The 13,315-nt window shown below is 40.1% G+C and overlaps 1 protein-coding gene across 6 annotated transcripts in view; it reads right to left on the bottom strand.

Moving 5' to 3' along the window:
- Positions 1–261: 261 nt before the first annotated feature.
- The window catches only part of AHI1 (Abelson helper integration site 1), a 209,126-nt gene continuing 196,072 nt past the window's right edge, over positions 262–13,315 (bottom strand). For 3 of the 6 annotated variants that reach the window (XM_013063988.2, XM_013063995.2, XM_013063992.2), the window contains 2 exons: positions 9,069–9,172; positions 262–497 (listed from right to left, as the gene is read on the bottom strand). In XM_013063988.2, coding sequence (XP_012919442.1) covers positions 487–497; positions 9,069–9,172 — 115 coding nt within the window. In that variant the 3' untranslated portion in view covers positions 262–486. Of the gene's footprint in view, positions 498–9,068; positions 9,173–13,315 lie in introns of those variants that run through there. The other 3 variants (XM_045066330.1, XM_045066332.1, XR_006602343.1) reach the window with 2 other exon arrangements.

The following is a 13,315-nucleotide window of genomic DNA, read 5'->3' as shown; positions in this document are numbered from 1 at the left end:
ACAATATTCTGAAGCTGCTTATCTCTTAAATAAAGCTAAATTTCAAAAGCATACACTTCATATTCTGAACATAACATCATATACACAACCATGTTACAGATACAATAATATTAAATGATTGCTTAATGGACATCCTAACAGTGTAAATACTTTTCCTTCATGTTGACTGAATATCAATTATATTTTTTTCTTTATGGGTTTTCCAAAAGTGGTCATGTAATGCTGATGTAATTACTAATAAATAAATACAAGTACCACTACTTTGATCAATAACAATCACAATGGTTTATAACAATGAAGGTCAAAAGGCCACATTTAGTTTTTTACTCATACCTCGTTTCTGATTTTTCTAGATTCTTTCATAAGGACAAGAAGCAGCAGTCCTTCCTTTCTTTCTTAGTATCTGAAAATTCTTAACTCTGAACAAAAACTGTTTGGTTTAATTTTTCATTTCACTTCTGTGTATTTGGTTGTCTTCTTTCTTCTTCAACTCTTTACTAGGAGAAAAGTACATAAAATGTGCTCAATGAACTTAAACAATATCTTTTTTCCACAAACAAATCTCAGTGTGCTCCTGGGTAATAAACACACCATGTCTCACACACACGCGCGCGCGCGCACACACACACACACCCAAGTAAGACCAAAGTCTGGGTAATAAACACACCATGTCTCACACACACACGCGCGCGCACACACACACACACACCCCCAAGTAAGACCAAAGTACGAATCACTTTTGCTTCTTGAACACCCTGTCAATGTCTCCTAGTATCATCAGCAGATGTGTAAGGCCCAGCACTGACAAGTGAAAAAGAAAGACACTTCTCGAATACAGACACTAAGCACTCCAAACCTGGGGCAACTTCCGGAAATTAAGAGCAGGCAACCAGAGTTCGTAGAATTCTTCACTCATTGGGGGAATAAAAAGGTCACAGATGATGCTCCAAGGTTAATAAATGGAAAGGATAGAGACCATTTTATTAAATAACAGTCTTCCATTTGGTCAATGGCTGTGTCTATTTTTACAAGTGGGTTAACTATTATATTTTTCCAGATAAGTCCAAAAAAAGGTGTGTGTCGTTTTTAACAAAGATGATGATGGATAATTATGCATCTAAATGCAGCTCTAAAATAAAGCAAGTTATACCATTAATGAAAATCAAGAACCAATATTTGGATGAACCAAGGAGCTTCTTAGAGACCATGTAGGAAGTATACAAAAACTAGTAGTGGAGTTGAACCTGGCACTCTTCAAAGCAAGTATTCACATACCAGTGGTGAGTATCCAGACTTAAATAAAAATGCTGTTGTCCTTGCTCTGAACAGAAAGGGCTTAAGGCTCAACTGCTCTGAGAAAACAAATGCAGCCTAAGAATCTGGTTAAGGTGGTGGTCACTTCCATCAAACACTTCTGAGAAAAGCAAAGGCTAGAGCATCTGGGCACAGAAGGGCAGGCTAACCATTTCCTAAGGTCCTTCCCTGGTAGCACAGGGGGCACAGGTAACATCTGTGTTTTCAGGGACAGGCTCAATCTTAAATAAATAGTTACACTATCTTTTTTGATATATATATTTTTTTGATGAGAGACATTTATGCATGAGGGGTGAAAAATCCTTTGTCAGTCTGTGTTTCCTGACTTTAACTTTGTTGAACAGAGCTATCCCAGATAAACCGGGATTCCACGCAGGAAGTTCAAAAATGTTTCACGTGAGGCTCAAGAGAGCTGCTCGAGTACAAAATGGCCCAGATGTGATGTGCCAAGACACCATAGCAAGAGAGGCCAAAAAAGGGAGCCACATTCATTTCTGACCCAGTGTGTCTACACTTGTCCCAAGTTAGGGCCCAATAAAATGAGCAAGGAAGTAGTAAAGGCTCAAACGGATGCTGGACCCAAGTTCCCGAGAGACCCTACAAACATCCACGGGGGCCACGATGAGAGTAAGGGGATCTTAGAAGAATAACAGGGGAAAAGAGAGTGGGAGGAGGCGTTTGTAAAAGTGGTAACAAAAACAAAGAAGAAAAACAGAAAAGGGAAGGGAAAGAACAGCTGGAAGTGAGTGAGCTGGACCCCGCACGTGCAGAGGATGTAGGACAAGTGACAATTATCAGGTGGAGCCTGCAGTCTGAGAAGTAAACAGAGAAGCCAGAGGACCCTCAGGAGAGGGAACCCTCTAGAGAAATGCAACCAGAACATGCTGAAGTAGGCAGTGTAGATAACATCTTTAAGGAAGTGAATCAGACTAAGAAGAGGAAGGGACCGCTGGACACAGAAAGACAAAGACTGCCCATGAGAGGGAGGGAAGGACAGAAGAGAGGGAAAGGACAAGTGATGTCCAGTGAACATCTCTGACAAGGGGGACACGAAAGTGGCATGTGAGCGTGTTAAGTGCAGACAGCACAGGACTGGAAAGCTGACGCCCTGGACGGAGATTTGCTGAAAGGGAAGAGAGGCTGTCCAACCGAAAGATCCCAGAGCAAATCCAAATGCGGTCTTTCTCTGAGGTGTTTCCTCAGGATGCGGCCCCATAAGCTAACACAGGTAGAGAATAACAAAGTGAGGGCCTTTTTTTTTTTTTCCCCCCAAGGGAAATCATATGGAAAGAGAAAAGAAAAATCTGCATACTAAGATTCTGGAAAATTATATGAAACCAAGTTAGTATTTATGTGTATGTTTGTGTGAAAAATAAGACTCATAAAAATACTGGGCCTTACCCTGTAAGATACTCAATCCAGTAAATAGTCCCTGAACGCTTACTACTTGGCCAGACACCAGGCTAAGTACCAGGGAGAAACGAGGGAAGCACAGTAGAGCCCCTGCCTGTAAGCACTTGCCATCTACTTGGAGCTCACTGAGCACTATGTGACAGGAATGGTCCTGAACTTGGAGCCAGTCCTAGTTCCGGCATTTTACCTCTGACTCTGAAACCCTGGTTTCTGCAAATGTAGAAAGAATTTAGAAAACTTCTTAAATTACTTTCATTTTAAAAGCAATGACTAAGTAGATATCAGTATATATATTGAGTAGGAAAATTAGAAAATACACAAAGTAAAATGAAAGAAAAAAATCAGCACACCACCACCGAGAGTGACATTTTAAAAAAGTATATTGTTCAATACTTTATGCATGTAGTTGACCCTTGAATAACATAGGTTTGAACCACATAAGTCCACTTAGACTCAGATTTTTTTCAATAAATATGTTGGAAAAGTTTTTGGAGGTTTGTAACAACTTGAAAAAACTTGCCAACTAGCTTTTTTACCAATAGTAAAAAAAAAAAAAAAAAACTCTAAGAAAAAGGGATGTCACCAATGCATAAAATATATGTAGATGCTACTCTCTTTTGAATTATACAGAAATATAGGTGTGTAAGCTGCTCGTTTCTCCATAAGTTGCGTATGGCAGTAAAAAGTGATCTTTCTGGCGCCTGGGTGGCTCAGTGCGTTGAGCCTTTGGCTCCGGTCATGATCTCAAGGTCCTGGGATGGAGCCCAGCATTGGGCTCTCTGCTCAGCAGGGAGCTGCCTACCCCACTCTCTCTGCCTCCTGCCTGCTTATGAGCTCTGTCAAATAAATAAATATAATCTTAAAAAAAAAAAAAGTGATCTCTCGTGGTTCCTGCATATTTTTCACTGTGTTTAGTGCAATACAGTAAATCTTGAACAACACCATGGAACCCAGGCAAAGTGTCACCAGTGATGCTGGAAGTGTTCCCAAGTAGTCATGACATTACTAGAAAAACTTGAATTGCTTGAGATGCCTACCATAGACTGAAGTCTGCAGTTGTGGTTGTCTACACATGAAAGCAATGTAAAGACCATTGAAAAAAAAAAAAGAAAAGAAAAAATGAAGTTCTTGCTACAGCTACACCAATAGGCAAGAAAACCCTGTATATTTTGCAAAATATTTTTTTAAAAAAGATTTTATTTCTTTATTTGAGAGAGAGAGAGAGAGAGTAATGCCTGAGTGGGGGCAGGGGCAGAGGAAGAGGGAGAAATAGACTACCCACTGAGGAGGGAGCCCAATCCCAGGGCCCCAAGATCATGAACTGAGCCGAAGGCAGATGCTTCACTGGCTGAGCCACCCAGGTGCCCCTGCAAAATACCTTTTTATTTTGTATTGAAAACACAGCTTTTATGTGTATACAGGACTGATATAAGAAAGATGTACTTATAGACTCTAATATGATTCAAGAAAATCAAAATCATTATGTGACAACTTAAAGCAAAAGGAAGGTGAAGGATCCAAAGTTGGAGAATTGAACGCCAGCAAAGGATGGTTTGATAATTTCAGAAAGAGGTTTGGCCTAAAAAAATGTCACAATAACAGGAGAAGCCATTCTGCCCACCAAGGGTCAGCTGAAGAGTTCCCAGAGGCTATTTATAAAATCACTGAGGAGAAAGGATATCTGTCTGAACAGATTTTTAATACAGATGAAAGTGCCTTGTTCTGGAAAAAAAAAAAAATGCCATAAAGGAAATTTATTGGGAAGGAAGAAAAACAAGCGCCAGGATTTAAGGAAGGCAAGAAGAGATAGGCTAATTCTACTGTGTTGTGCAATGCAGTCAGGTTTATGATTAGGACTGCCCTCATCCATAGAGCTGCTAACCCCAAAGGCCTTGAAGGGAAAAGGCAAAGACTAACTGCCACTGTTTTGGTTGTACAACAAAAAGGCCTGAATAACGAGAATCCTTTTCCTTGACTGATTCCACTGATGCTTTGTCCCTGAAGTTGGAAAGTACCTTGCCAGTGAAGGACTGCCTTTTAAAGTTCTTTTGATATTGGGCCACGCCCCTAGCCACTGAGAACCCCAGGAGTTCAACACCGAAGGCACTGAAATGTTCTACTTTTCCCCAGACACAATGTCTCTAATTTAGCCTCTAGGTCAGGGGGGCCAAAGGAAACTTTAAGGCTCACTACACACGTTACTCTAGGGAAAGGACTGTCAATGCTATGTAAGAGAACCCCAACAGAGAGGACATTATGAAAATCTGGAAGGATTATATCACTGAAGATGACATCAGTGTTACAGAAGAAGCCGTGAGAGCCATCAAGACCAAAATGATAGAACCCTGCTGGAGAACCCTGCTGCAGTATCCAGATGCTGTCCATGAATTTATAGGATTTATAGCAGAGCCAATCAAGGAAACCATGGAAAAGATTGGAGATGCGGCAAAAAAGTTGTGTAGGGGGTAAAGGTTTCAAGATATGGATCTTGGAGCAATTCAAGTACTGACAGACACCATATGAGAGGAATGAATAGAAGACAACTTGATAGAGATGAGTACCTCTGAACCAGTGCCAGATGATAAAGAAAGACATAAGAAGACAAACTGGCACTGGACAGGAGACAATCCAGCAGAAGTCTTCCGATTATTCAGAATGGATTTGACTTCATTTACGACTGAGACCCTTTTATGATATGAAGCAAATGGTAGCAATGAAACTAAAGCAAATGGTGGAAAAGGGATGGGTACCTTATAGAGACATTTTTTTTAAAGATTTATTTATTTTTCTTAGAGAAAGAGAGTGAGTGGGGAGAGGGGCAGAGATAGAGAGAGAATCTTGAGCAGACTCTTTGCTGAGCACAGAGCCCAACAGGGGTCTTGATCTCATGACCCTGAGATCATGACCTGAGCCAAAATCAAGACCTGGGAGCTCAACCAACTGAGCCACCCAGGCACCCTGCTCCCCAATATAGAAACGTTTTTAGAGAAATGGAAAAGCAAACAAGTTAGAGAGAAATTACAAAGTATTTCTGTAAAGTTTTACTGAGTGTGCTCGCCTCTCCTGCCTCCTCTGAGACAGCAAGTCCAGCTCCTGATCCTCCTTTTCCTCTGCCTGACCTTTACGATGCTCCACTTCCATTGATGAACAGTAGATAATCATGCCACACAGTCAATCAACTTATCTACTGTGAATGTGCGTATGTCTGCGTGTGAAATTTTAAGTAGCTTGTGTGTGTCATCATCTCATCACTACCTAAGAATGCACTGTATGGAACACTGTGTGCAACACTTACATGGAAGTGGACAGACTAGTCTTACGTAGGCAGTGATAGGTAATAAAGTTAATAATGTGTTAGTTTTCCTCCTGTTTTATAACTTTGCTTTCAAAGAATTACATTACAGGACAGGATACCTCTCTCTCCCCTAATCAAAGAAACTGCTTATCCGCCTTTCATCACACATAGGCTGTTTTTTTTTTCTTTTTAATATAACAATGTTTTTAATCAGTATCATGAAACAGAACTACAGCACTCTATGCTGTAACCATTCATTACTATATAGGCTAGGCAACTGGGAAGCAATGACATTGGTTACACTGGGCCACCATAAAGCAACCACATTGCTGCTTCTTTGTCATCAATGCATAAATAGCTATACCTTTAAATAAAAACAAATTTTCACATTATCCTTTCATTTTTGATGTTAGCGTTAGTCACACGTATTAACATCTACAATGTCCTGTATCACATAAGAGAGTAATGATGGAGGTACAGATGATTCACCTTGTCCACAGATGCCATAAACTGATGATACTGATAAATATAGTGCAGTACTATAAATGTATTTTCTCTTACATATTTTTCTTAATAACATTTTTGTTTCTCCAGCTTCCTCTATTGTAAGAGAATAGTATATGATACATGTAACATTCAAAATATGTTTTAAACAACTACCGAGGTTATCAGTAAGGCTTCTAGTCAACAGTAGACTGTTATTGTTAAGTGTCTGGGGGAGCCCAAAGTTATATGTGGATTTTTGACTGTGTAGACTGGGGACTGGCGCCCCTAACCCCCGTGTTGTTCAAGAGTCAACTACATATGTTATATATAAACTATTTTATAATTATCTTTTGCTTACTTAAAAATTTATCATAACCATCTTTCCATGTCTATGAGAATACTTCCATAATGTAATGAATAATATCACATGGTATTCTCTTATATAAAGGTTTCATAACTTAGTCAACTCTATAAATTCAATTTTTTCCTTCTTATTTTTTAAAAATTTACATATTTATTTGAGAGAGAGAGAGAGCAATAGCAGGGGAGGGGGGTGGTGAGGGAGAGAAGCAGACCCCCCTATTTTACCTACAGTAGGGTAAAACTGTCCTCTGAATGCCCTTCGTCAATTTTCCTTTTCTTTGTTGATTTTGAATAGTTAAAAAAAAAATACGTTAAGGGTAAAGTCAGGAAACGACAGATGCTGGTGAGGATGCAGAAAAAGGGGACCCCTCCTACACTGTTGGTGGGAATGCAAGCTGGTACAACCACTCTGGAAAACGGCATGGAGCTTCCTCAGAAAGTTGAAAATAGAGCTACCCTACGACCCAGCAATCGCGCTACTGGATATTTACCCTGAAGATACAAATGTAGTGATCTGAAGGGGCACGTGCACCCGAATGTTTATAGCAGCAATGTCCACAATAGCCAAACTATGGAAAGGACCTAGACGTCCATCAACAGATAAATGGATAAAGAAGATGTGATACACACAAACACACAAACACACACACACACGCGCGCGCGCGCGTGCGCACGCACAATGGAATACTATGCAGCCATCAAAAGAAATGAAATCTTGCCATTTGCGACGATGTGAATGGAACTAGAGGGTATTATGCTGAGTGAAATAAGTCAATCAGAGAAAGACGGTTATCTATGATCTCTCTGATATGAGGAATTTTAGAGGCAGGGTGCGGGGTTTGGGGGTAGGGAAGGAATAAATGAAACAAGATGGGCTTGGGAGGGAGACAAACCATAAAAGACTCTTAATCACACAAAACAAACTGAAGGTTGCCGGTTGGGGAGAGGTATGGAGAGGGTGGCTGGGTGATGGATACTGGGGAGGGTATGTGCTATGGTGAGTGCTGTGAAATCTGTAAGCCTGATGACTCACAGACCTGTACCCCTGGGGCAAATAATACATTATATGTTAATAAAAAATACATTAAGGATATTAATTCTTTATCATATATTTTATGAAATTCCTCCTCATCTTGGGTCATTATTTGTTGCTAGATTTTGCTTATGGTGTGTTTTTTCTCTTTGACATGTATCATTTCAAAGTTCTTTTTAAAATTTGCTTCAAAATGTTTTCTGACTCTGTTACCAAGGATAAAGTCATTCCTTAACCCATGATTATGTATCTGTATGCATTTGGTATAGTGAATCTTTATTTTTTATAATTAAAATCTACAGAATTCTGAATCTGCTCTCTGACCATGCCAATTCTGTAAGCGTGCCATGATGCAGCTCACTTCTGGCAGACAGACTTCACTGTGCCTGACCGAGAGAACCGCGTCCTTCGTTATCTTCCTTCCCCCACCGGAACGCATCGTCATTTAAACAAATGTGCCTCACTGGCCTGTCTTGGTAGAAAAGTGACCCCTCCTTGTTTCACATTTTAATGTGTGTATCTTCTCTGGTCCCCAGGGGTTACTCCCCTTGTTCTGCACCTCGAGTGGTTCCTCTCACGGGGCTCTTGCCTCTCTGTTTGTACCTACGCTTGTCACTCCTCTTTATAAGGGTCTCTAAATCCTGTGTTTTCCACTGCTTGCTGCCCAGCTTTTCCTTTCCTTAGAAGCACAGCTTCTTGGAGAAGCAGTCCCTTCTGAGCCTCTTTTCCTCTGCACTGTTAACAATCGGCTTCATGCTTCCAGGACTCTAACAAAACTCTCCTCTTGCAGGTTGTAAATGGCCTCTTGGCTACAAATCCCAAAAGGGCACTTTTCAGTCTGTATTTTACTTCTGCCTTTGGCATTTGTCACTATTTATTTTAACTGCAGTATAATTAACAAAGAATATTATATTAGTTTCAGGGCTACAACACAGGGGTTTGACAATGCTATACCTTACTCAGTTATCATGCTAAGTGCAGTTATCACCCGTCACCAAAAAAAACGGTATCACAATATTACTGACTGTATTCCCTGTGCTGTAGGGAATACGCTGTACTTTTCATCTCCATGGCTTATCTGGTATTTGTCACGGCTGACCATCCCTTCCCTATATCTCTCTCTGCTGATTCTACAATACAACTTTGTGTTGGTTTTCCTCTTACCTCTATTAGGGTTACTCTTTCGCTGGCTTGGCTCATTCTTCTTCAAGTGCATATCCATTACGTGTGCTTGGTCCTCACGGCTCTGCTCTTTGCCTACTTCAGAACTACAGGAGGGCAAGATGAGAAACAAGAGCCCATAAGAAAGCTGCGGCAACAGTTCACATGAGGCTCTGATTTGGGACAGGGGCTGTAGGAACAGCAAGTGGACCTTGACAGAACAGATGTTCTGAAAGAACATGTGACACCCATATATAAGTGATTACACTGTGGGGTGAGAGGCAGGGAGCTGCTCAAAATAATGGAGAGACATGAACCTTTAGCTGACTGGGCTCCTTCTTTATCATGATGAAGGGACAGAATAAAATCAGTTTCACTTCTCTCAGAAATATATTAGATGCCTGGGAAAAACCAGAAAGCTTTTTATCAAACAAACAAAAAAAAAAAAAAAGGAAAGAAAGTTTTTTTTATCAAATTAGTGGAAAAACGTGTGTATTTGTGCGTGTGTGTGTGTGTGTGGAAATAACAGGAGATTGCTTACTGACAAAGAGAAAGGTGAAGGAAGTTTGTGTTTAAGAAAGCTGTGAGATGATCCACGAATTCCACTACTGGGTATTTACCCAAAGAAAAGGAAACACTAATTCAAAGATATATATACCTCTATGTTTAGTGCAGCATTATTTATTAACAGCCAAGAAATGGAAACAACCCAAGTGTCCACTGATAGATGAATGCATAAACAAGATGTGGTACACACACAGACACACACACACACACACACAAAGACACACTAACACACACACTGGAATATTACTCAGCCACAAAAAAGAACAAGATCTTTACATTTGTGACAACATGGATGGATCTAGCACATTATGCTAAGTGAAGTAAGTCAGACAGAGAAAGACAAATACTGTATGACTTCACTTACATGTGGAATAAAAAAAAAAATGAACAAACAAACAAAAAGCAGAATCAGACCTATAAATACAGAGAACCGGTGGTTGCCAGAGCAGAGTGGGAGATATAGGCTTCCAGTTATGGAATGAGTAATCATGAGAATAAAAGGTACAGCCTAGCAGATACAGTCTATGAGACTGTAAGAGTGTTGTATGGTGAGAGATGGTAGCCACTCTTGTGGGAAGCACAGTATAATGTATGGACTTACTGAATCACTGTGTTGTATACCTGAAGCTAACAGAACACTACATGGCAACTATACTCAAAAAAAAAAAAAAAAAAAAAAAGCTGTAAAGCTGTGATATTCAGACCTGTGGGATGTGGAATGCAGCTTTTTAAACAGTCCAACAGTAGGAGTAAATATAAAACAAAAGTTTTGTGAATGAGTGCATACTAGTGTAAATAATGTTAGAACAAAAAAATACAAAAGCAATGAAAACAGGGAAATTTTTATTATTTTTAAAAATGCTTCCTTTTTTTAAAAAAAATTATTTATTTATTTATTTGTCTGAGAGAGAGAGAGAGAGTGTGCACACAAACAGGAGGAGCAGCAGAGAGAAGGAGAAGCAGGCTTCCCGCTGAGCAAAGAGCCCAATGCAGGACTTAGTCCCAGGACCCTGGGATCATGAGCTGAGAGGAAGGCAGATGCCTAACTGACTGAGCCACCCAGGGATCCCCAAAAAGGGAACTTTAGAGTGGAAGACAGTGTCTCCTTTCTAGAATATCTGGAATGGTGGAAGAGTTTGCCACAGATGAAAGAATTTCAAAATCAAGTAATATGTAGGATTGAATACAGATTGCTATGAACTAAACTGAGTTCTCTCAAAATTCACAGGCTGAAGCCCTAATCTCCAAAGTGGAAAGAGGGCCTTCAAGGAGGTTAATTAAAGTTAAATGAGGCCATACAGGGGAGGCTCTAATCTATGGAACTGGCGATCCTGATAAGAAGAGGAAGAGATAGCATGGAGCTCCTTCTCTCCACACATGCACAGAGGAAAGGCCATGTGAGGACACAGCAGGAAGGTGGCCATCTGCAAGCTGGGAGGAGATGCTTCATCAAAAATCAACCCTGCTGGAACCTTGATTTTGAGCTTCCAGCCTCCAGAACTGAAAAAATAAATTTCTGTTGCTTAAGCGACACAGTCAGTGGTACTGTTATGGAGGTTGGAGATGATGATGTGGAGATATAAAGGTAAGTAAAGTGAGATCATATGGCTGAGAAGGAAAAGGTCAGAAATTAAAAGAAGAAAGAACAAATAAAGTATATATTTCAAAAGGGGGAGAATAATGAGAGAAAGGAAATCTGAGCTCTAAAAAAATAAGCACTGATAATTTGCAATCTCTCTCCAGGGAACCTATCCTTGGACATTAAAGTAAAAATCTGGGTATCTTGGGATCCAGGAGAGTAATATGGTGAATGAGAGAAGCAAACTGGGGGTAACACAATAAACTGGCAAATTGGAGAGTGGATGACCCCCAGGGGAGGCAATCCACTGCCTCAGGTCCAGCTTGGGGATACCATGGAAGACTGTGGAACTGTGGTCCAGAACTCCTGATTATTTTCAAGAGAAGTAGAAAGTCTGCATTTATGTGAAATCTTTTTGTATTTGGGCAACTGAAAATTATACACATATGCACGCATGCACACACACACGTTGGACCCAACCAAAGATACTAGGACTGCATCTTGCTGGGCAGGCCCTTGTTTTTGACCTCTGTTCTAGCCACAGAGTGCCTGTTAGCCTCAGGGAACCCCAGGCACTTTCACACTTTAGCCCCCGATGTCCTGAAGTCTGGGTCCTTTTCTTTTTGTTCATCCTGTCTCAATATGGTCTTTAAGACTTAAATGCTATCTTACATTTGGCTTTCACAGATAACTATAGGAAAATCCAACTGTGTGATCCCCTCCACCTTTTCTAATAATCTATACACAATCTAACAGAAAATTACCTTGAAAACACATATATTTAGACCTTTGCTTGCAGCCAAGATGCAGTAACAGGGACTATACTCCTTGCCTAAAACCACCACAAAAAAAAACAAGACAAAAAGCAAAATGCTGGATAATATATATGAAACAACAGTTTTCAAGGCAATGAATCACAGGCAACAAAAGCCACTGATACTCAAGAGATGGAAAATAAATGAGACGAACCCTATGGTGACCCAGCTCACTACCTTGAGAGTTTCCAGGCCATAGCACAGGGAGGTGAAGCCTGCGTGGGTCCTGGTGGACTCCCTGACAGCTGAAGGTCTGAGGAGATGGAGGTGGTGAGTGTTCAGAGTGCCAGGGAGGAGAAAGCGAGAGAGAGAATGGGAAATCTGCGAAGGGTTCCCTTCAAGTATTTAGCAAGTACTGATGAATGGATGCTGAGGAACTTCCCAAGGCCCAAACAGTGCTTGTGCCTACCAGCCAAGCTGGAAAACTCACAACTCAGAAGGCACTGCATAGAGTACTGAGGGGGATTTGTGTCTGAGGAATAATCAATGGCTCTGGTCCCACCTAACAAATCTTAAAAGCAAGATCTGAAAGGATCAAACTGTTCCAAAGTAGCTTAACTATATTCTATAACAGAGCTTAAGGATATTTATAGCAATACAGAAATATCTAGCAACCAAAAGATAAAAATTTCAATGTATGGCATCCAATAAAAATTTACTGGGGGAGGGGGCAAAGGGATAGAAAAATACAACCTATCATGAGGATAAAAAAAATTGAAACTGACCCAAGAACTGACACAGATGTTAGAATTACAATTAAAACAATGTTAGAAGAAACATTAAAACAGTTATTATAGCTATATTTCACCTGCTCAAAAGGTTAAGTAGACACATGGAAGATATCTAGAGGATAAAGGACCCACAATGAATTTCTAGAGATGAAAACTAAAATGCCTGAGGTGAGAAATATACTGGGATCAAAGTCAGAATAGACACTGCAGAGAAAAGATCAAATAATTCAAAGACATAGCAGTAAAAATTATTAATAGAAATGAAATGGAAGCCCCAAGAATAGAAAGATGAAATACACGGGAAAAAAAAAAAAAGAATTAAGAAAAATAAAGCATCAGTGAGCTGTGGGACACCTTTATGTGGCCTAATACATGTGTAATTGGAATGCTTGAAGAGGAGAGTAAATGGATGAATGCAGAAAAAACCAAAACAAAACTGAAGAAACAAGGCCCAAATGTTCCAAATTTGATGAATATATAAACCTACAGAGCCAACCAACCTCCAGCACAAGAAACATAAAGACCAAATTGAGCAAAACTAGTGATAGAAATCTTATA

This window comes from Mustela putorius, unplaced genomic scaffold, assembly GCF_011764305.1.
Source record: "Mustela putorius furo isolate JIRA1106 unplaced genomic scaffold, ASM1176430v1.1 tig00003863_pilon_pilon_pilon, whole genome shotgun sequence".
In the NCBI taxonomy this organism is placed as follows: domain Eukaryota; kingdom Metazoa; phylum Chordata; class Mammalia; order Carnivora; family Mustelidae; genus Mustela; species Mustela putorius.
This window is presented reverse-complemented; position numbering and strand designations above follow the sequence as displayed.